General features: G+C 40.9%; 1 protein-coding gene across 1 annotated transcript in view; it reads right to left on the bottom strand.

Moving 5' to 3' along the window:
- LOC139744606 (AP-4 complex subunit epsilon-1-like) overlaps positions 1-17,879 on the bottom strand; it is a 44,330-nt gene extending 26,451 nt beyond the window's left edge. Inside the window, exons 1-13 of the mRNA XM_071655036.1 lie at positions 17,861-17,879; positions 13,293-13,454; positions 12,398-12,469; positions 11,346-11,469; positions 7,946-8,141; positions 7,066-7,225; positions 6,021-6,187; positions 4,259-4,332; positions 3,290-3,412; positions 2,197-2,306; positions 1,750-1,892; positions 840-952; positions 334-434 (exon numbers count right to left, since the gene is read on the bottom strand). Of these exons, the coding sequence (XP_071511137.1) occupies positions 334-434; positions 840-952; positions 1,750-1,892; positions 2,197-2,306; positions 3,290-3,412; positions 4,259-4,332; positions 6,021-6,187; positions 7,066-7,225; positions 7,946-8,141; positions 11,346-11,469; positions 12,398-12,469; positions 13,293-13,412 (1,503 nt within the window). The 5' untranslated portion in view covers positions 13,413-13,454; positions 17,861-17,879. The remainder of the gene's footprint in view (positions 1-333; positions 435-839; positions 953-1,749; positions 1,893-2,196; positions 2,307-3,289; positions 3,413-4,258; positions 4,333-6,020; positions 6,188-7,065; positions 7,226-7,945; positions 8,142-11,345; positions 11,470-12,397; positions 12,470-13,292; positions 13,455-17,860) is intronic.
- Positions 17,880-23,344: the final 5,465 nt, after the last annotated feature.

The following is a 23,344-nucleotide window of genomic DNA, read 5'->3' as shown; positions in this document are numbered from 1 at the left end:
GAAAGGGGGACAAAATCATGGCTGGTGATTTCAGCTGTGCGTTAGGTCACTGTGCCTGGCGCTATAGGACGCACAATTGCAAATCTATACAAATTGCCTGATTTGCCACCACATTTCAAGCATGTGCACTTACGAGGAAAACAACTGCGTGAGAGATCAAGGTTAGTCCCCCACCAGAATTTTGTTGCAGGACTCAACGAACTTGCCGGGGGAGCGGGGAATGTCCCCCCGGGCGTTCACACAATGGGATTGCCGGGGAAAGTCCTGGCAAATGGGATATTCCCCGCGAACTGGGAGATCATCTGGACGCAGTGTCCAGCTGTGCAAACTTACCCAGGCCACAAGTTGGGTTGAATATTCAGTCAGTGACTTCTCACTGGCAACAGACAGAGCAAGCTGGATAATGGAGCCACAAAGGATGGGGTCTAGTGGGTCTGAAACATACAATGTAGGTATAGTGACCATTCAATTAATGCAAAAGTTATTCAGTATTTATAGTGGGTACATCAATTCACTAAATCCCTTCCAAAAGCTTTATTCACAATCTCACAGTATCATATGGCTATAGAAAACAAGTTACATGCTCTTATGCTCTTATGCATATAAGTAGTGAAAGAACCTGAAAAGTCACATAACGCAAACTGCCAGACCCCTGATGGAATCATATTTTTCATGTTTCTCACTTACTGATACATCACAGCTTTTACATTTAAAAAATGTTTAAGTCACAGCTTTCATATTGAAATAAAAATCAAGAAAGAATTTCACCCACTGGAGTACAGAATCGAGAGATGCGACACCCTCATGGATGTCTATTGACAAACTGGCGCACTTATTACCTTTTTGTATTGCACAGATGACATTGTTGACGGTGTCGGGAGGGACAAAGTCATCTCCCTGCTGAAGAATCTTGAGTATGTTGTCTACATACCACCTCAAACTAGGATGAAACGTGGCATCACATGTTAAGGCAAACTATCCACCATGAACCAACATATGAATTTGACTAGTGTCTTCAAAGGGTGGGTATAAAGAGTTGGTAAAAAGTGTAGGTATATGGGAATAAATGTAATGCTATTGCCGATATTCTGATATAAATTCTGAGGAGTGAATCAAATGGTAACCCCTGGTGGGACACAATGCAATTACTGTTTCATTTTTTTTCTTCCTCGGCAACAATAAGAAAAATAAGTGATGTGTAAATCAGGACTAGCAAGACCCGTCAGAGTGGTTCCATCTGAAGTCAAGACTCACATAGATGGAAACAAGAACTGAGTAATACTCTTTTCAGAGGAAAGAAAATATGAAGAAAATTCAACAAAAATTCACTTTTCTAGCATTATGAAAGAGCACTTGACTGACCACTTTCAGAAAGCAGGGGGAATAATTGCTACCCTTAACATATGTCAGTATCAAGTTGATGGAAATTGTAATTTTCATGAAAAATGAATTTTCGTGGAATTTTCTTTATATTTTATTTATATTGTTGTCCACTTATACGTCATAACCTCTAGTAGTCTCCTCATCCAGCGGTTCCAACAGCAAAACTTTAAAAATTCATAACTATTGCATCGACTGTCCAATTTTCTTCAAACTGATGTGTTCTAATAATGTTGCTGCTTTCACTCAATCCACATTGCTCTTTGGGTTTGCGTTCCCTTTGATATCACTCTGAAGAACTGCTCCCCCCTTCCCACCCTCCCAATAAAAACCCACACAATAAAGAAGCTCTCCCAAAACAAAGGATATCTGTGAGACAGCTCTATGACTTTGTGGATGTGCTCCCTCTTGCTGAACTCATCCTCCTCAGTCACGTCTAAACAGTCCAGCAGCTTTTCACTGATCGCCGTAATGTTGTCCTTGTTGCACATCTGGTACAACAGATTTAGGGTCTGCAACATCAGAAGAGTAACGCAATAACAATAACTACAACAACAAAGCATCTAAAGTGGGCATAAGCGTCCCTTGGAAAAACCTGTGCTCAATCAACTCAAAGACAACAGAGTTGAATATGTACATAACTTAAGTAGACATCAAACTTTCCTGAGCCTTCGCAACTTTTCTGTGATCAGCTCACAAGCAGCATGATTGCGGGGACAAAACTAATTACATATTTCAAAAACAAAACAGAAGAAAAAAGGTTTACATGTACCAAACAACCTTGCAGTCAGACAAGTAAGAAGTGAAAACACTCACAGCTTTCCTGATGGTGAGGTCAGCATCCTCCAGGCATTCCACTACAGTCAGCTGGTGCTGCAGGGTACAGTCTGGGTACACCTTGTGGATGGCACTCAGTGCCTTGAGACCTGTATGAAATGACAGGAAACTCTGCATCAGTGAAAGGGAAAACAATGAAAAGCAACTAGTATTCCATCACGGTCATCTGGCGCTGGAAGGTTCAGTCTGGGTATGCCTTGTGGAAGGCACAACATCCTTAAATCTTAGGTAATGTGACAGAAAACTCTGCGTCAAAGCAAGGGAAACAATGAAAAGTAACAGTCAGAGAAAGATGCTGGATCAGCTCGTGTGGCAGTGATTGAGCAGACACAATGATTCAAGCTGTAGAATAGTGAAAAGAGCAGAAGCACCTGATCACAGACTATGGTTTAACCAACATGACTACGATCTGCAAAAACCAACAACAATAACAACAACAATGAGAAATCAAACGACAATACCAAAAATAAGAAACTACAACCCCTAGTCTACTTCCACTGATGAACTATAAAACCAGTGGACCACATCCAACCTTCAGTTGATGTTTACTGGATGCTCATTCCCATGAGAAACAGTATGCATATTTTACAAGCCCTCCTCACTTCTTACTAAAGTCTGCTAGGTCTGATATTTAGGAGAGACAACATTTCGTACATTAGGCATCAGCATCATGTCATCAGTGCAAAGAAGAGCCAACAATAAGAAGAAAGAATGTCAGCTTCCCATTACTTTCTCCTCTGTTAATCTTTGTGTTGTTTTATGTATTCATCAGGGGGGCATTATATTTCAATTTTCAATTCAATTCAAAGGTTTTATTTTCATGATTTTCAACAGAATGTACAATCAGGTGCAAGGATTTCAGTTGCTTATAATAGTTTGTGCGAAAAAAAAAAAATCTGACAAAAACGCTTTATGAAATGGCCCCCAGATGTTTTTTATGTGAAGGCTCGTCTCTTCACTGCGTCCGGCAGGTAGGATCTGAATAGAACACCCCTGTGAGTGAAGGAAACAGAGAGCTGGGCAAAGAGAATGGGGGGGGGGGGGGGGGGGGTGGATGAGACTAGATACTAACCTACATACTTGAGGTTGTTCGCGGATGCCTGGAGGAACAGTGAGATGCAGTTGGCAGCTTTCTTCAGCAAGGCTGGTTTTGGGTGGATCCGAGCTATGGTCATGATACACTCGTACTGCACACCTGTTGTACCATAAGAGCATGGAAACATTAAAAAAGAAGAAGAAGTAAATACTCCCAAAGCAAACAGTGATACACAGTGATACACAGTGATTATTTGTGCATTACAGATAACTGTATTCATGAGTGCAAAAGACTGCAATAACTGAAAACTTGTGAAAGTGAAGACTTTGTTCCCTAGGCAGTATTTTTCTTTCCTAACCCATTTAGGACGGACTGATTTTGCTATAACATGCATTTCCCATAGACACCTGCCCGAGTATTCTCGGGACTCGTCCTCAACGGTTTAATAGACCGTGGTAACAGATATGTCCAGGGTGGTCCACGAGGGGTTTTAGCATGTCGCTGCAACATGCTAAAATTCTTGTGCAACATCCTAAAAAGCCAGCAACATGCTATGCAACATCCTTAAGAATTTGCAACAAGCTCAAAGTAAAAGTATTAAAAAATGTGCAAAACATGTGCATAACATAAGAAACATCAAACTACCAGGTACTTTAGATATTTGTGTGCAAAACATGAGAGAGAACATTGAATGTAAGCAGCACAAAGAGAGATAAGCAGCAAAATATTGCATACTACGTACTCATCGTGTGCGCTCTGCGCATATTCAATATCTGCAATATTCTCAGATTCTGAGCTTGCAACATGCTAAAATTTCAAGTTGTGGACCACCCTGATGTCACAGGACATATGCATGCAACAGCAAAGCAAAAATCAAACAAATTTAACTGAAACAGCATAACCATACCTGGCATCATTAAAGAAAATATAGAACAAAACTACTGAAAGTCAATCCTGACACCAAATGCATTGTCACTCCCACAAAGATTAGGTCTCCTAACTTACCAGATGAGATCAGTGTCACGTTGGTGGACGCATCCAGAGTCTGTTCCAAAACATCATACATCAGCTGACTGGTCCTGAAAAAAAAAATACATACAATCATACATGATAGTAATAAACAAACAGTGTAAGCACATTAAACTCTGGGACAGACATTCCCTCCTTGACAATGAAGCGAATGTCTACGTTTTGTTGGTTTTTTTTCACATCAACTTTAAGGGATGATACAGTTTTGGTTGAGATTGGGATTCAGGTTTTTTAATTTTTGCAAGATGATTAGAAACCAATGACATGAACTATCAAAGACCATACAATTCAGAGAGGATTTAAGAGTTTATTAGATAAAAATCGGTTTAGAAATGGCTAAGATATCCAAAAAGAAAATAAAACAAAGTGGTCGTATTAAAAGGTAGGATTGTGACGAAAACTATAGCTCTGTTCGAGTTAACTTGTTTCGTCGCAGTAAAAAGAGATGCCACTCCAAAACGCTCTCACCATTAAGCCCATAGGCACAGAGAATAAAGTACACGCAAAATCCATTCATGATTTTAGGTGCCCATTCCTGCAGGTTTTATTGAGAGAGTTCTTTCGACATGGACATTATTGCGAGAAGAGTTATCACACAGAGGTGCCTAGCAGCTCTTAGGTCTGCACTCAGCGACGTCTAGATATCTTCTGAAGACTGAAGACAATATTTCTATTTCTTGTCCCTTACAAAATTGCTGATCTATGAAAAACCACTATGAATAACGGGAGAGTAAAATAGTCCTATTTGGACAAGTCAGCCGTTTACGAAAGGGGAAGGGTACATTAAGGGAAACAAAAAGAATACTACACGTGTACCTTGGTCAAGTCAGCACATTGCTGCTACTAACTTTTGTTTTGTCTCGATTCCACACAAAGACATAACATGGAAAATAACTCCTGACCAATCACACCACTGCCCCTTCTTACATAACAAACTTATGTTACCTCTTGTCTGGAATAAGAAATAAAGAGTTATATAGTATCTTCACTCTTGACCAATCATAAAGAAGGTCATTCTTACATAACTTATGTTATTCATTGTCTGAAAACCTATTCAAAGAAACACACAAAAAAATTACTTTTAACCAATCATCTCTCTGTCTGGACCAGCAATGTATATCTCTATTTCCTGCTAGCCTCATACCCTAGGGGTTAAGACCAACTGACCTTTGAGATGTTTGTCCCTGGACAGGGGATTTATCTTACATCAGGCTCCTGGGGACTGCCACCTGTTGTGGTCTGGAGATGGGGATGTACTATACAGTGCTATACATTTAAATGTGAAATGGACACTACTATACGCATGGGGTATTTCCCACAAAATAATTGGGCTGACATGTGTGCATGTCACAAGGATCCACATTTCATTACAGCCTCTTTGTATTTGGATATCTCAGGTATTTCAAAATAAATTCTCATCTAATAAACTTTTTAATTCCTCTGAGAATTGTATGCTTTTTAATATTTCGTATTAAGTGGTTTCTAATCATCATGCAAAAAGTTAAAATCTGAATCCCAATCAGAACCAAAACTATACCATCCCTTTAAATTGTGCATGAGAAGTAAATGCAAATAATCTTGACAAGAGCATGATGAGGGATAGTGTGACACACAAGAGGAATTTTAACCCAATGAGGATGAGTCCCGAGTATACTCAGGCAAGTGTCTATGGGAAATGCGTGTTGTAATAAAATCAGCCCGTCCTCAACAGGTTAAACAGCGACAAAATAGCACTCACTTCAGATTATTCTCCCCCAGTATGGCAAGCATCTCTAGTAGCTGTATCTGGAGCCACGGGGCAGGCACTCCTCGGAACTCAAACTCCGCGGACAGCTTGCGCTGGATGACCTGATCCAGGATGCTCACCAGAGATCGCACCAATGTCCTGTGCTGGCTGGGATTGTCCTGAGGAATATCAGGGTAGAGTGAAGAGTGTGAAAAATGAGAAAACAAAATGAAAATTTGTGTCAAGTGATTGACTTAACAAGTCTTTGGTGGGGGATTTTGCTGCTGAAATTATTGCCCTACCATCATCAAAGTGGCTCCTTTGAATTGCCCAACATATCTCATACTTGATAAAAAAAAAGATATCTTGAAATAATTAAATCAGCAAAAAAAAAAAAAAATGTGTAAATCTGATTAGGAAATAGGAACATTAATCTTCGATAATGTGTTTTATACAATGTATTTTGCAATCAGAATGCTCTTTAACATTTTTAAACTTCTGGCATTGCTTTGATTCGGCCTTTGTGATTTTCATTCAGAGGACAAAGGCTGTCAGAAACAAATTTGAATTGAGAAAATAATACAATCAAAAGTGTATTTTAGTATGCAAATCTGATAATTTTGAGAGAAACATTTCAACACTGTCATTTTTTCAACATCTAGCACTGAATTGGGTAAATGACTATCTGTTGCATGGTGCTGATAAAACAAATAAAATTTCTGCATCCATCTGGTCTGCATCCATCTGGTCTCCAACAACCAAGAAATCTGAGATAATGGAAAGAATCTCATTTAGTATTTTGTTTTGTTTTTTACTTGAAAGTAGGGCTTGGGGTAAAACAATCACTATAGACAGGGATATCCTGTTACAACCTAACATGGAAAAATGTGCACTGACAGTTTTCATCTCAAAATGGATAGCTTTCCTGTGATATCCTGTCACATATACACAAAACCTTATCTACTAAAATTGAAAAGAAGCTAAGAAATGAAAAACAAACGAATAAACATACAAACAAACAAACACAAAATCTGGACTAAAGGCACATCTCTCTCACCGTGATGAGGGTACGGTAGATGTGTAGAACAGCGTTCATCACGCCTGGAGCTCTGTCACAGAGAGCCTGCTGGAATCGGTCTGTCATCTGGGAGATCAGCTGCGGGGACTTCAGCAGGAAGCTGTGGAGGGCGAGCACTGCCTTCTTCCGCACCACCTCCCTGCAGACAACAGCAGGGATGCCAAGTTCAAAAAAATGTTATGAGTGAGATTCTCATGACTCGGCATCTCGGCATGCGAATGTGCGCGCGAGCGAGGGTGTGGGAAGGGTTCCCCCCGTGGCCTAACTGGTTGGGAGCTTTTTCAATTTTTAGCTCTGAAAGGTGCGATCAGGTGCATACTTAAGTGAATATCTTTTACTTATTTTGAAAGACAAAAGGAAATATACCTTCAATTGCAACTATCACTTTAATCTTTTGAGCTCTGCTTATTATTTAATATAGGCCCAAGTTGCAGACTTCGCCCGATGCGTGAGAAAATGGGTGCCATGCGTGAGATTGTGAGATGGCCCCTAAATGCTTGAGTCTCACGCAGAATGCGTGAGACTTGGTAGCTCTGCAACAGTATTATAGAACATTACATTAACCAATACAAAATGCACTTCGTGCGCTGCGATCAGGGCTAGAACAACCTCCCTGCCAGTAACAGCAGCCCAACATATACTAGAAAAGCACTTGTAGAGCACAGATTTCCACCCAGAAGTTTATTTCCACCCATTATACATGCATGCTGAAAATTGCCCAATTTCCCAACATATTTTATCAACATTTTTTAAATCTGTCATTTTTTTAAAACAATTGCAAGAGCAAAAACATAAAAATTCTAATCATAACTTATGTATATTTTTGAAGGTTTCAAGTTTTGAATACACCATCACTCACTGTGGATGCTGCAATTTCTCCTCAATGCTGGGAAGGATGGCAGGTATCATCTCGGGCCCAATCAGCTGAGAGCTGGCAGTTAGTCCCACACACACATCCAAGATGTTGGTGCTGTGCAGGTCCTTCTGGATGGTGTTGATGAGGAGCAGTATCAGTTCATGCTGAGGGTGGAGAAACAGACCCACGGCCAGGTAACCTGAACGGGAAAGCATCCCCAAGATTTACATTCATTTCACTTGAAAGGGAGCTCCCATTAGTAGGTAGAAGGGCTGGCAAATTCACAATACAGAATCTCAAAATCATTCATAACATGACAGGGACTGAAGCCTTCATGAATTGATGGCCACGGACAAAGTGAAATCCAAATCTTCCTTGAATACTGCTGTAAGATAGCTACAGGGTTAGGGAGGCCTGCACGAGGCCTGCATATGAGGCCTGCACGCTTTAAGTCCTGAGGAGCACACTGCTTTATTTTCAGGCTGACCTGCCCTCAGCAAAACTCAACATCATGAACATGATCTGCATAAACTGTATTTACATATTTACATATTTAAATGAACTAAGAAGACCAATAGGAGTAACAAAAATGGAAGAGACCAACTAAAATGAAAGAACCCTATTCATGAAGACAACCAATGAAAACACACCGGATGACGGTGGCTACAAGATGGGGTGAGAACTGCAGACATGGAATGATAAACAAAAGGATCAGATGTGACAACAAGCTAAGGTGATAACTGTAAACATGACTGAGAAAGGAATAACATGGATGGGAAAGGAATGAGAGTGGTGGGACAGAAATAGAATACAGGTTAATGAGATGTGAGACCGTCTAAGAGTCTAACCAAACTGAGATACATGTACATAACATACTTAGACTGGAAAGAAGGAGATAGGCTTTGCTGTCTCATACTGCTCATCCCAAAATACATAGCAAACAAAGCCACCACTACACAGATATGGTATTTGGCATGTAGTATTTCAAATAACTGTGCATAAGCCCTACATTATCAAACTGTCTACACAAAAGAAGTGCTTAATTGTCTACACATCACTTACACAGCTAAGAGGTGCAGGGCTTGTCAGCTTTTCCCACCTTAAAACACTCACCAATTCACATTTGTTATGCAGCGTCTTGGTAATCTGATAACGCTTTGTACCAAACACTCACAATCTTTTAGATGTAGAGTTTTCTTGCAAGCATTTAGTATTGAACCCCATTTGACTGCCAACATTTCTCGCTATCGCCAATGACGTAAAAAGTACCCGGATGTTGATATAAGCGTTATTTACGGTGCATTATGGGATAGTTCGGGAGCCAAGTCACTTCCAGTCGTACGTTCGTGATACGCGACTAATGCTCTTTACATACAACCGACTGTATTCTTACGTGTACTTACCGTTTCCTCGACTGGAATTTTAGCTGTCATATGATTTGAAATTCTCCATTCTAGAGAAATTGCTGTAAATACGACTTTATGGGTCGTTGCTGCGAAGCTGCCATGTGTTGGTCGCACGACAATAAATGAACAAATCTACAGAAAATATCCCTGGCATGAGAGACGTGACGTGGGTGAAGGTTCCGGTTTTGTTTGTTTGTTTGTTTGTTCATTTTCCATCTGAGAAGATGGCTGGATAGCCCATATTCAGAGCTACGTTAAGCTGGTCTTCCATGGGATCCAGTTGGATGAGAGGTGTGACCACTTCACCGGGTTAAACACCCTGCTCTTTACGATGAATGAATGAAGCGGGATCTTCTACATTCATGAGTTGTTACTCTCTAATACACGGGACCTTCATTTTATGTCCTATCCGAGGGACAGAGTGTTTTGCCTCTTGTTAGAGGGGACGGTATGCTTACATACACAACATTGCTCAGTCCAGACTCGGGTTCGAACCCGGGCTGCGTGATCGTGAGGCATGCTTACATATAATGAATAAAGCGGGATCTTCTACGTTCAGGAGTTGTTACTCTCTAATACACGGGACCTTCATTTTATGTCCTATCCGAGGGACAGAGTGTTTTGCCTCTTGTTAGAGGGGATGGTATGCTTACATACAACATTGCTCAGTCCAGACTCGGGTTCGAACCCGCGCCATGTGATCGTGAGGCAGAGGCGCTACCGATTGAGCCAACTCACCGCCTCCACAGCGCGTGCGACTTGCTTGGAAGAAATTGCTTCGGAGACAGCAGGATAAGTTCGAGATCACGGTTTGTTCCCGTTTGTGTTCACTGCACTTCGACAGAGAACAAATAAAAAAAGATGGGCATTCCATGATGATGACCAGGTGGGTGAATATTTTCCAGTATTATTTTCAGCATATGCAGAGATGACTGATGTGCAAGTCGATCGCAATGATAAAGCAGTACTGGTAAGTCTAGCTTGTATGCGTGCGCTGCATGCTATATGCAAGGCCAAAGGCAATGCGGGGTTATCAATATCTACAGTATGTATCACGGGCCTGGCTGGCTCGGGTACAGCCGCTTATCCGTGGCCGGCGGCGCTAGATAAGGTACACATACGCACACGCTAGCGCTGTGCAAAATATGCCCTGCACCGGAAGTGCCCGAGTCCCGGAAGTGGACTAGATCTTGACGAAAAAGACACATCCAGGTACTTTTTACGTCATTGGCGATAGCGAGAATTAAGTTGAGTTTCATTCTGGTACCCTATTTACATCAAGCATTCATCAGCTTGCTCGCTGTCAAGTGTTTTTGATCAGATATCAAAGCCAAACAAGTGTTCCTTATCTGTCCTGCTGTGCCCTTTTCTGTATTTGTTTTTGTTTTCTTTGTTTCCTTTTCATGTTTCATTTACACTAACATCAACCAATAAGCAAGTCTGGAGTTAGCTCATGTGCACATGGGTACAAACGACCATTTTTTTTCTCAGTTGGGTAGGTATTTCACTCGTTTTCAAAGCAACAAAATGCATAAGCTTACCCGACATTACAATCTATAGAATTCATCAGTCATGATCAAACTCAGGATGAACTTGCATAGATCAGGTGACAAGAAAGGTCCATCAATTAACGTTCAGGAAGGCTTCCGTTTCATCATTTTGCACTGAATGTACTAACAAGCTTTTTCTATTGATATTGCCAAATACTACTTTGCTGTCAGGTGGATGTGCTGGCAAGCACCATTTCTAAGGATTACTTGAATAATCATTACAGAACAGATACTCATCTCAGTGAATGTATGATATATCCAACATGCCCTGTTGGTACAAATGACCCATTCCTGCTCATGAGCACAATGGAACCCTGAACTGGCTTATTCACTTTCTATGCAGGGTCTTAGGTAACTACCAAACACTCATTAACTCTCTTGCTGCAAGACTTCTTGAAACATACATACAGATAAACAAACAGAACAAAATACAATAAGAACACTTACCGACTCTCTTGTTGAGCAGAACCCCCTGCTGGGCCATCTTGAGAGCATGGATGTATGAAAAGTTTGCTGACTGACCCAGCATCTCACAGTAAATCAGTCTTACCAGGAATTCCTTCATCTTTGTCTGTGAGGTGAAAGATAAAAAATGGAAAAAACAAACAAACAATTTTTCTTTGAATAACAGCATATCAATTTATACAAAATACATGATGTTACATCTGTTCTCACAGCAACATGAGAAGTACTTCAAAACATTGTGCCACCATTTTTGCTGTGATAAAAATGATAATGCTGGGGGGGGGGGGGGGGGGGAATGATGAAGCTCCCCTTGGCGGGTTAGGAATCTCCTACCTCTGGTCAAATTGATTTACCAGGTGTGTTATAGGAAAATTGGTTTGGGTTAGGTGTATTTAGGGAAATATAAGTTGCCAACTCAATAAGCCTCACGGGACAGTTTCTCTTCATTTCTCTTTTTCTTTAACTTTGACATGGAAATGTCAAATGGGGAATATTCCTCCCAGACTGGAAATCTTTGTCATATCCTGCGCTGACTTGCCCAATGTAACAGACATTTATGCCCAAATTCACGAAGGTGGTAGAATCTTTGTCCTTGGTTCAAACCATGGACAAAGACAGTAGTTTTTTATAAGGTGCCAAGTTTCACATGGCCAATTTCATTACAAAATCAGTCATTTCGTTAACGAAATGACAACATTTCGTCGACGAAAGGATCATTTCGTAACGAAATAGGCCATGCAAAACTTGGCATCCCATACAAAACTATGGTCTTTGCCCATGGTTTAAACAAAGATTGTACCACCTTTGTGAATTCAGGCCTTAGGAATTGCCTGGCATTCCTGTCTAATGGCGAATCTAAACTGAAGGGAACAATTCGTCGGGTGCCCATGCATTGGCAATACAATTTGTATTGCATTAGCGGCCAATGCACGGGCACCCGACGAATTGTGGGTGTGGCATGTACCTGGTCGGTAAGAGAGCGCAGAAAGCCAGGGAATGTTCACTGAATCTTGAAGACCCTGCAGCAAACCTACCTGAGAGACTTCTGGCTGGGCCAAGTTCTGCCTGATTAAATCAAGCTCCTTCTGGACAATCCTTTCCTGCTCCTGTTGATTAAAAGGTGTACAATATAAATCATGAATCCCCAAACTAACTGAACTTCTTTCAGCAGTGAAAAAAACCGGTAAAGAGGATGGTATATTAGTAAATATACAATCCATTAAATGCTGCCAATAGTGTAGACAATGACATCGTAATCAATGACTTTTGAAAACTTCACACACTGCCCATTCTATTACTAACATTCTATACGATTACACAAGAATTGTTTGTGCCAATTTTAAGAGGAACTGAAAGAAGATGCTTCATAATGAAAAAAAAAAATGTGCTTATTTGAAGAACATTAAAGCAGAGTTCAAGACTGTAAATTAGGGTGATGGATTATAAACACAGTGTACCTACTTTCTTGCATGCATGACTGCATCTGCACAATACAGCCAAAGTTCCCACATGTTGGTTTTATCTAGCACATGGTTCTCCATGTTGATCATAAAGGTGTGTGTCATTGGAAAGTCTAAAGTCTTCAGAATCTAGAATCAATGTTTAGCTACAATGTACTTCCTCAAGCCTTAAAGGGGATGGGGCACGTCGCGTGTCATCCACAGTAAAAGCTAAACCACAGTTTCCGTCCTCTCATCTACAAGTTATTCAGTGTTGTTCTCAGTTTATGCCATAGATACATTGTATATGATATAACATGTGTACAAACATAATTCAGATAATACTGTTTGATGTGTGAATTAATCATGTTAATGCACATTTACCATGCACATGGCATAATACAAAGGAATGATGCCCCTGCATTACAGCAACTTCTAGTTGATGGGTCACATGTTGATGTACATGTGTGTAGTGCACAGAAACACTCACTGCCTTTGAGCTTGTTCTGCGGATGGCTCGTATGAGGCTGTAGAATCCAGAAGAGATGGACGGGTTCCTGGCTCCATCTTGGCCCATCATCAAACCAGGGAAGGACAGAGCCTTGTCCATCCTTGTTGCTATCTCACCAGTTCAGGCAGGAGCTGCTCCAAGCTGAGGGCATGACACACAGACAGCATTTGAACATTTCATACATAAACAAACACAAACAAGAAAAGCACTCTGAGAGTGCTGACCTCTGCCAAGCAGGTTTTTCCACTACTGATCTTGTTCTTCCATAGAGATCAGTGATTTCCACTCATACATGCATGCTGAAAGAAGCCCACTCTCCCAATAATGGAAAAGCCTAGCCTTTTATTATGTCATCAACTTCCAGCTGCATGGCACCTCACCCCACTTACAGTAGCCCTAGCAGAAACTAGGGCACGCACTGTAGTGCACTCAAGCAAACCTTACATATACACACAGCTTGAAATCCCAAGTTCATTGACCCTACCTGCCGAAATATTGAAAATCCTTCATAAAATTTCAAAAATTCCTGGATCACTAACAATATTTAATCATCTGTTACTTGTGTCATTCTCAACCTCATCCAAACTTTCTGAGTTATTTTGCACACGTACAAACAAACCAACGAACTGACAATGATGAAAACATAACCTCCTCCCTTGGCAGAGGTAAAAAGAAACATTCAAAGAATGACAGTCACAACCAATCCAAATCAATGGAATTGTTTTTGAGCCAGCAATAAAACTTTTTACACAAGTTCTAGAGTAGGCACTTTGTCTTAACACTACAGGACTGGCTGGTCAAACAGCTGATCAAAGGCAAGGCAGCCATCCCACAGAGCAACACACAAAATCAGTTCTGGAAACCCATTCACAAGGGGGGCCCCTCCTTATAAGTAACCTGTCCCCCTTATAAGTAACCCCGTCCCCCTTATAAGTAACCCCCGGGGCACCCCTTATAAGGAGTCTCCACGCTTTTTTGCAATGCAACGCGAAGATGAAAGGACTGCGGCAATTCGCTTGATTATGTCCATAAAGCTTCACAAGTGTCCTAGTTACTCACGAAATTTGAGCAAAATCGGTTTGAGGCATCATATCTAAAATCATGGATTTAAATGCGATGTCAAACGACCCATAGATGATGCGAATGCTGAAATGCGAGCGATTACTGGCGTGAGTGTCGCCAGGCGCGGCGGCGCGGCAATGCTTGAGTGCAGACGTGGCGACTGAGTACGGAGACTTTCGTTCATCCCACATGAACGAAAGTCTCCGTACTCAGTCGCCACGTCTGCACTCAAGCATTGCCGCGCCGCCGCGCCTGGCGACACTCACGCCAGTAATCGCTCGCATTTCAGCATTCGCATGGGTCGTTTGACATCGCATTTAAATCCATGATTTTAGATATGATGCCTCGAACCGATTTTGCTCAAATTTCGTAACTAGGAAACTTGTGAAGCTTTATGGACATAATCAAGCGAATTGCCGCAGTCCTTTCATTTTCGTGTTGCATTGCAAAAAAGCGTGGAGACTCCTCATAAGGGGTGCCCCGGGGGTAACTTATAAGGGGGACGGGGTTACTTATAAGGGGGACGGGTTACTTAAGGAGGGGCCCCCCTTGTGAGCTAGTGGGTTTCCCGAACTGAAATGTCCAAGCAAATCAAAGGGCAAAATATTTATATGTAAACAGATAGAGCTAGGGTAACATCCCCAGTATTCGGTCACTTAAGCTTTCTTGCAATATTTTTCAAACTAAAACAAGGAAAAGTAGAAATTACGCGGTGCGTAAAATATGTCCCCGCCGGAAGTAGCATTTAGTAGCAAAATGTACAATATCGGTAAAAAATCAAGGTCAAAGGTCAAAGAAGTCAAAGGTCAAAATTCTGTGTAGAAGTTTTGAAGCCCTCACCTAGTGCCATCACAAAAAGCAAACGGAATCGAAATCGGGTTAGAAATGGCGAAGGAGTAGCATTTTGTAGCCAATGTACAATATAGGTCAAAAATCAAGGTCAAAGGTCAAAGAAGTCAAAGGTCAAAATTCTGTGTAGAAGTTTTGAAGCCCTCACCTAGTGCCATCACATAAAGCAAACGGAATCGAAATCGGGTTAGAAATGGCGAAGGAGTAGCATTTTGTAGCCAATGTACAATATAGGTCAAAAATCAAGGTCAAAGGTCAAAGAAGTCAAAGGTCAAAATTCTGTGTAGAAGTTTTGAAGCCCTCACCTAGTGCCATCACATAAAGCAAACGGAATCGAAATCGGGTTAGAAATGGCGAAGGAGTAGCATTTTGTAGCCAATGTACAATATAGGTCAAAAATCAAGGTCAAAGGTCAAAGAAGTCAAAGGTCAAAATTCTGTGTAGAAGTTTTGAAGCCCTCACCTAGTGCCATCACATAAAGCAAACGGAATCGAAATCGGGTTAGAAATGGCGAAGGAGTAGCATTTTGTAGCCAATGTACAATATAGGTCAAAAATCAAGGTCAAAGGTCAAAGAAGTCAAAGGTCAAAATTCTGTGTAGAAGTTTTGAAGCCCTCACCTAGTGCCATCACATAAAGCAAACGGAATCGAAATCGGGTTAGAAATGGCGAAGGAGTAGCATTTTGTAGCCAATGTACAATATAGGTCAAAAATCAAGGTCAAAGGTCAAAGAAGTCAAAGGTCAAAATTCTGTGTAGAAGTTTTGAAGCCCTCACCTAGTGCCATCACATAAAGCAAACGGAATCGAAATCGGGTTAGAAATGGCAAAGGAGTAGCATTTTGTAGCCAATGTACAATATAGGTCAAAAATCAAGGTCAAAGGTCAAAGAAGTCAAAGGTCAAAATTCTGTGTAGAAGTTTTGAAGCCCTCACCTAGTGCCATCACATAAAGCAAACGGAATCGAAATCGGGTTAGAAATGGCGAAGGAGTAGCATTTTGTAGCCAATGTACAATATAGGTCAAAAATCAAGGTCAAAGGTCAAAGAAGTCAAAGGTCAAAATTCTGTGTAGAAGTTTTGAAGCCCTCACCTAGTGCCATCACATAAAGCAAACGGAATCGAAATCGGGTTAGAAATGGCGAAGGAGTAGCATTTTGAAGCAAAATGTACAATATAGGTCAAAGGTCAAGGTCAAAGGTCACAACTGAAATTCTGTGTAGAAGTTTCAAAGCTCCCATGTAGTGCTATCATATAAAGCAAACAGAATTAAAATTGGCTCATAAATGACAGAGAAGTAGCAAATTGAACATTTTGATCACACACGGACGCACAGACAGACGGACGGACAGACACACGGACACACACACGTACGGAGCCCGTTTCATAGTCCCCTGCTCGAACTCGTTCGGCGGGGACAATAATACATACATACATCATATCTACAGCAATGTAACATGTGAAATATATCAAATTTCTTTAATCTCAATTTTTGTTTTGTTAAATATCATACAGAATTTCACAAAATCGCAAAATATATCACCTTGAAAATTCCCCAGTATACGGTCACCGGCTCTAGTATTCGGTCACGCGATATGCGCGTTCAGAGTCAATGCGTGTTCAAGGCAGCTGAAAAACGTGCGCACGAGCTACCTTGTTGGCGCAAAATTGCATCGGGGACGTTGTGGCGCCCATTGGTGACCAAATACTGGGGACTCGGCACTTGCATTCAACCCTTTTGCATTGAGACACTGTATCGGCACGTACGGAAATTTTGTTTTTCTCTTGCGTTTTTGAGGATACCATCACACTCCAAGCTTGCGATAAGCAAAAAATCCCGCGAGAGAACGGCCCATTTCTCGATTTTTAGCGCTTTTTCGGCGACCCGTACTCTTAAGACTGGGCCTTATCCGCGCGCGCTTTTGGAAAGTAGCGCCAATTCTGCACTTTTGACGGTAAAATTTGAGATTCTGGATGGATTTTTAGAGGGGGCTAAGGGAGTTTCCTGTTGTGAATGAGTGTGCATGTATGTGAATCAATGTGATTTGCGTGTGTTGTGACAGTTGAACTTACTGGCTGGTGACTAGTAATAAGTGACCGAATACCGGGGGCTGACCGAATACTGGTGCCCTTACCCTACAGCACACGTAAATTAGGTCTAGAATATAGATCTAGGCCTAGATTAAACTTATCTTTTTTTAACATTTTATAAAAAGAAAAGAGAAAGAGCAAAACAAATCCAAAATCTTAACTTAACAAGTTAGACAGTAAAATAGCTTTAATAGGGTCTACTCTAAATCTATAGTATTGGGAAAATGGTGTACCCAGCCCCTTCTGCTTTAGCATCTACACCAGCTCTCGAGTAAATTTAAGGCATAAACTTACATGACTCATTTTTTTGGAATAAATTTAAATTTAGATTTCTTAATTCGGGTAAATTACAGAATACCTATTCGTCACCGAGCGAGTCTGTGCCACTTGGCTTTCATTTTCAGTTGTGAAACATGAAAATGAATGAATGGGACTACAGTACACACTATTCGCTGACCCCAGGCTCAGCTCATATCGAGAAGAGAGCCATGCCACAATGCAATGAGTTCAGTTCACTAAATTTTGTGATCACACTAGAAACTACTTACAATCATAGTTTGCCACAAAGGATGGACTGACGCCCGCAAAAAAGCACTTGAATAAACTCTTTTTCAACCTCCGGAGTGTGAAATACACTGGGCTGAGCTGAGTCGTTGAACTGAGCGAGCGGAAGCGATTCTTCGAATGCACAGGATACGAGGTCATGGATGGTTAGGCTATGAATAGGGTATACAACGTAGTACTGGGCTCACACGGGTAAATAATTCCCCATAGAGACGTGTGTTAAAATTCAAAATTCAAAAAATTCTGTAAAATAGCTGGGAGAAATCAAGTGTTTCATCTTCACTAACCTGGATAAGTGAGATATACCCTTTCATCCATCAAATTTCCAAGGCGGGTTCTTCGGCTCAAACTCTGTCAAAGGGTCCGCAAAGCCAGACTACGAGTCCTTTTTTCACCTATTTTTTGTACATGCAGCCAATGAAATATAGTCCCCTCAAATTCCATCAGGAAAAGCTTTCATCTTCCAACCAAACTACAGTTTGTAGATGAATTCATACTCAATATCTACAGCTATTCAGTTTTTTGCCAAACTGCATCATCGATTTTTAATCATTTTTCCCTTCATTTATTTTGGTATCTTTCGTACGATTTTGTGAAGGGGTCTGGGACATTCCATCTTATTTACAGGTGTGAGCCCTACTGTAAACCAAAGAGTACAGAAGCTAGCGCTAGCTTCTATACTCTTTGCTGTAGAACGTTCACAGAATATTCACACTGATCACGAGGACCAGTCTCGATCTGAGCTGGACACAGTGAATATTCATGACCTTGTTGGTAAAATTACTAGTAGTTGATGAAACAAAACAATCAGTGCATTCCCACGGAGCTTCATATTTATTAACGCAACAAAAAGCTGTTGTAGCGCAGGTGACAACAAAATGTTATCGGTATTCCTCCTTGGATTCTATGCTTTGAAGGGAGAAAAAGTGCAATTCAATTGTTTCCTAGGACTGCGACAGGCGTAGCCAGGGGGGGGGGGCGATGGGGGCGGTCGCCCCCCCCCCCCCCCTAAGATTTGGACCGGGGATTTGGGAGGCGGAAAAAAAATGCGTGTATACTGTATGCATGCACATACATTTCATTCAAAGTGTGCACCAGATCGTTGAATTTCAATTCAAAATATGCAAAATCTCTCGTGCTTGGGAGGGGGTATCCCCCTCCCAAACCCTCCCCCTCTGTGCCTCTTTCCCTAGCTAAGTACACTTTTTAGATTTACAAAAAATTCTGAATAATTCTGAGTGCACAAGACTTATCACTTATATTCCGAAAACTGAAGGTTCCCTCATGTATAAGGGGAATTTCCCCTTTTAATCGACCCTTTCCTCCCTCAGCCCCCCCCCCCAATCAGGTGTTTTCTTTTTTTTTTTTGTGGTGATTTCCCAAATGTTGATTCCATCAAATATGCGTATACGAGATATCTCAATTTCAACCTTAAAAAGATAAAAGCTCCATGGGAAGGGAAGGGTGGAGTTAACACTCGCCCACGCCTTCTCCTGTGGCTATACCCAGATCGCTTTATTTCAATTCTAAAAACGCAAAAGCTCCGCGAGCGGGAAGAGGAATCCCCCTTCCCCTAAGCTCTACCTCACTAGACTTTATACATACGCACAGATGGTGCACATTCGGAATAAGAGCTAAATTCCGTGATTTTAACACTTCGATGAAAAAGTATCGCACCAAAAATTTGCACCAGATCGCTGAATTTCAGGTCTGAAAACGCAAAATCACCTTCGTGTGGGAGGGGATATGCCCCTATCTACACCCTCGTGTGCATGCTTTTTCTGTTTGATTGCTGAACAGACAGCGTTCATGATACTCAGTGTAAGAATTAGTACAAGAAGACTAGTGTATTCATATTATACCATTTTATAGGCAAATTGTTCAATAATAATCTACACTAAAATATGCTGCAACCTTAAACAAGTAGGATTGTTTCAACTCGTTAAAACACGCAAAAACATGCATCAAATTGCACCATTTGCAACATCAAAATGCAAAAAGTTCTCACCGTGGGAGGGGGGACACCCCCCTCCCACACCCTCCCCTACCCCCTCGCTCGCTCCGCTCGCTCGGGTTTAGTCGCGTTCATGATATTCAGTGAAAAGAATTGATACAAGAAGTGTATCTAAATTATACCATTTTATAGGCAAATTGTTCAATAATAATCTACACTAAAATATACTGCAACCTTAAACAAGTGGGACTGTTTCAACTCGTTAAAACACGCAAAAACATGCATCAAATTGCACCATTTGCAACATCAAAATGCAAAAAGTTCTCACCGTGGGAGGGGGGACACCCCCCTCCCACACCCTCCCCTACCCCCTCGCTCGGGTTCAGTCGTGTTCATGATATTCAATGAAAAGAATTGATACAAGAAGTGTATATGAATTATACCATTTTATAGGCAAATTGTTCAATAATAATCTACACTAAAATATACTGCTACCTTAAACAAGTGGGACTGTTTCACCTCGATAAAACGCGCAAAAACATGCATCAAATTGCACCATTTGCAACATCAAAATGCAAAAAGTTCTCACCGTGGGAGGGGGGACACCCCCCTCCCACACCCTCCCCTACCCCCTCGCTCGCTCCGCTCGCTTGGGTTTAGTCGCGTTCATGATATTCAGTGAAAAGAATTGATACAAGAAGTGTATCTAAAATTATACCATTTTATAGGCAAATTGTTCAATAATAATCTACACTAAAATATACTGCAACCTTAAACAAGTGGGACTGTTTCAACTCGTTAAAACACGCAAAAACATGCATCAAATTGCACCATTTGCAACATCAAAATGCAAAAAGTTCTCACCGTGGGAGGGGGGACACCCCCCTCCCACACCCTCCCCTACCCCCTCGCTCGGGTTCAGTCGTGTTCATGATATTCAATGAAAAGAATTGATACAAGAAGTGTATTTGAATTATACCATTTTATAGGCAAATTGTTCAATAATAATCTACACTAAAATATACTGCTACCTTAAACAAGTGGGACTGTTTCACGTCGATAAAACGCGCAAAAACATGCATCAAATTGCACCATTTGCAACATCAAAATGCAAAAAGTTCCTACCGTGGGAGGGGGGACATCCCCCTCCCACACCCTCCCCTCCCCCCTCGCTCGCTCCGCTCGCTCGGGTTCAGTCGTGTTCATGATATTCAATGAAAAGAATTGATACAAGAAGTGTATTTGAATTATACCATTTTATAGGCAAATTGTTCAATAATAATCTACATCAAAATAAACTGCTACCATAAACAAGTGGGACTGTTTCACGTCGATAAAACGCGCAAAATCATGCATCAAACTGCACCATTTGCAACATCAAAATGCAAAAAGTTCTTACTGTGGGAGGGGGGACACCCCCCTCCCACACCCTCCCACACCCTCCCCCCCTCGCTCGCTCCGCTCGCTCGGGTTCAGTCGCGTTCATGATATTCAGTAAAAAGAATTAATATAAGAAGTGAGTCTAAAATATATACCATTTTATAGGCAAATTGTTCAATAATAATCTACATCAAAATGAACTGCCACCATAAACAAGTGGGACTGTTTCACGTCGATAAAACGCGCAAAAACATACATCAAATTGCACCATTTACAACATCCAAATGCAAAAAGTTCTTACCGTGGGAGGGGGGACACCCCCCTCCCACACCCTCCCCCCCTCGCTCGCTCCGCTCGCTCGGGCTCGGTCGCTTCGCTCCCTCGCAGACTAACCGCCCCCCCTAAGATGAAATCCTGGCTACGCCGTTGGACTGCGACAAAAAGAAAAGGATATATCGTAACGGTCAATAGGTCAATGCTGTTGATTGAGGAAGAGCCCATGACACACTCCACAGGCAACAGTTTTATAGTCTATTAGATTAATAATGATGATGATGAGATAAAATGTTAGCATGCTATTTGCAATAAAATTACGTCTACAATACTGAGTATGAAGACGTAAAGAAAAATTCAGTATAAAAGTGTTTTTCTTTTCGATTCAATATTCAATTCAATTCAATTCAATTCGATTCAGATAAATAGGCCCTACATTTATTTCAGTTAGGTCAATCACAAATACAGGGATGGAGCAATCACATAATAGGGTGATCTGATAAGGAGGGCATGTCCCGAGAACTGCACGGTTGTGTACACAAACATGTAACTTGGAGTCGGGATGCACTGATACTAACAGTGTGAATAAAATTGATACAATAATTACGTATACACACACATACACGACGGGAAGAATTGACAAGAAGAAGAAGAAGAAGAAGAAGAAGAAAACATATGTTATCTACATGTTTACACCCACCCCCCCCCCCAAAAAAAAAAAACCCCCCAAAAAAAAAAACACATGTACCAATAATTCAGTCTGATCATTTGATTCACTTCCGACTGGTTCCCAATTGACGTGTTATCTTATTCTTTTCTTTAGTCTGTACACCTCAGTTTTATATTCGGATGTACACACTGTATATGTTCTATTGTCTGATTAACTAAAAGAAATGACTGTATTTCATTTGTAATATATTCGATGCAGAAAATTCCTAATGAATTCATTTGAATTTGGAAAAAAAAGTGTATGTATATGTTTGTTCTACCCTGATGTCAACAAGCGTTTTTATTCTCATAAACTTATTTAAATTTCTGGAACACGTATCATATCGAAAGATATTTCAAAGTCCTTCACGTCGCTAGACCATGCACGCTGAATGAATGGGTGCTGCTCGTTATTCCGAAGGTTCGCTATTCCGAAGGTTCGTTATTCCGAAGGGTCGTTAATCCGAAACGCACAAATTCCCTATACCTAGAGGTTCGTTAATCCGAAAATGAAAAAGGGTTCGTTAATCCGAACATTTGTGGAGTTATTCCGAAGGTTTGTTATTCCGAAGATTCGTTAATCTGAAAATTAAATTCGGAACAATGAACCTCCGGAATAACGAATCTTCGGACTAAAGAGCCTTCGGAATAACGAACCTTCGGAATAAGGAGATGTAACCGAATGAATAACCGCAACAGCATGTAGAGCAATGGTGCACATGATGTTGTGGAGACAATATGCAGAGATATATAGTACTTGCATGACATGCATGCGGAACACTTTTATACTTTAAAAATAATGGTCATAAGTGTGCATTTATGCCTACTTGCTTCCTATGATCTAATTCCCTCATTTTTTCTCTTCTCTTCCTTCTCATCTCCCTCTTATTTTTGTTTCTCCTCTCAGCCGTTCATTTTGCAGTACATTGTATATCATTTTCATTCATCTGCATGTAGTTTCTTTTTATTTATTTTTTTTTATTTATTATTTTTTTTTTGGGGGGGGGGAGGGGAACTTGTTTAACAAGATCTGCTTTTTCAAGGTCCAACACAGCATTTCATGTATACATTAACCTGCTTCAATTTTTGTAATTACACAAAACAATGTAGGCCTATGTGTTACAAGTGAATGATTTGTGAAAATAATTAAAAT

This window comes from Diadema antillarum, unplaced genomic scaffold (assembly GCF_040938485.1).
Source record: "Diadema antillarum isolate AM-2024a unplaced genomic scaffold, OU_Dant_1.0 seq00001194_RagTag, whole genome shotgun sequence".
In the NCBI taxonomy this organism is placed as follows: Eukaryota; Metazoa; Echinodermata; class Echinoidea; order Diadematoida; family Diadematidae; genus Diadema; species Diadema antillarum.
The sequence above is the reverse complement of the archived record's forward strand: the minus strand, read 5'-3'. Positions and strand labels throughout refer to the sequence as shown.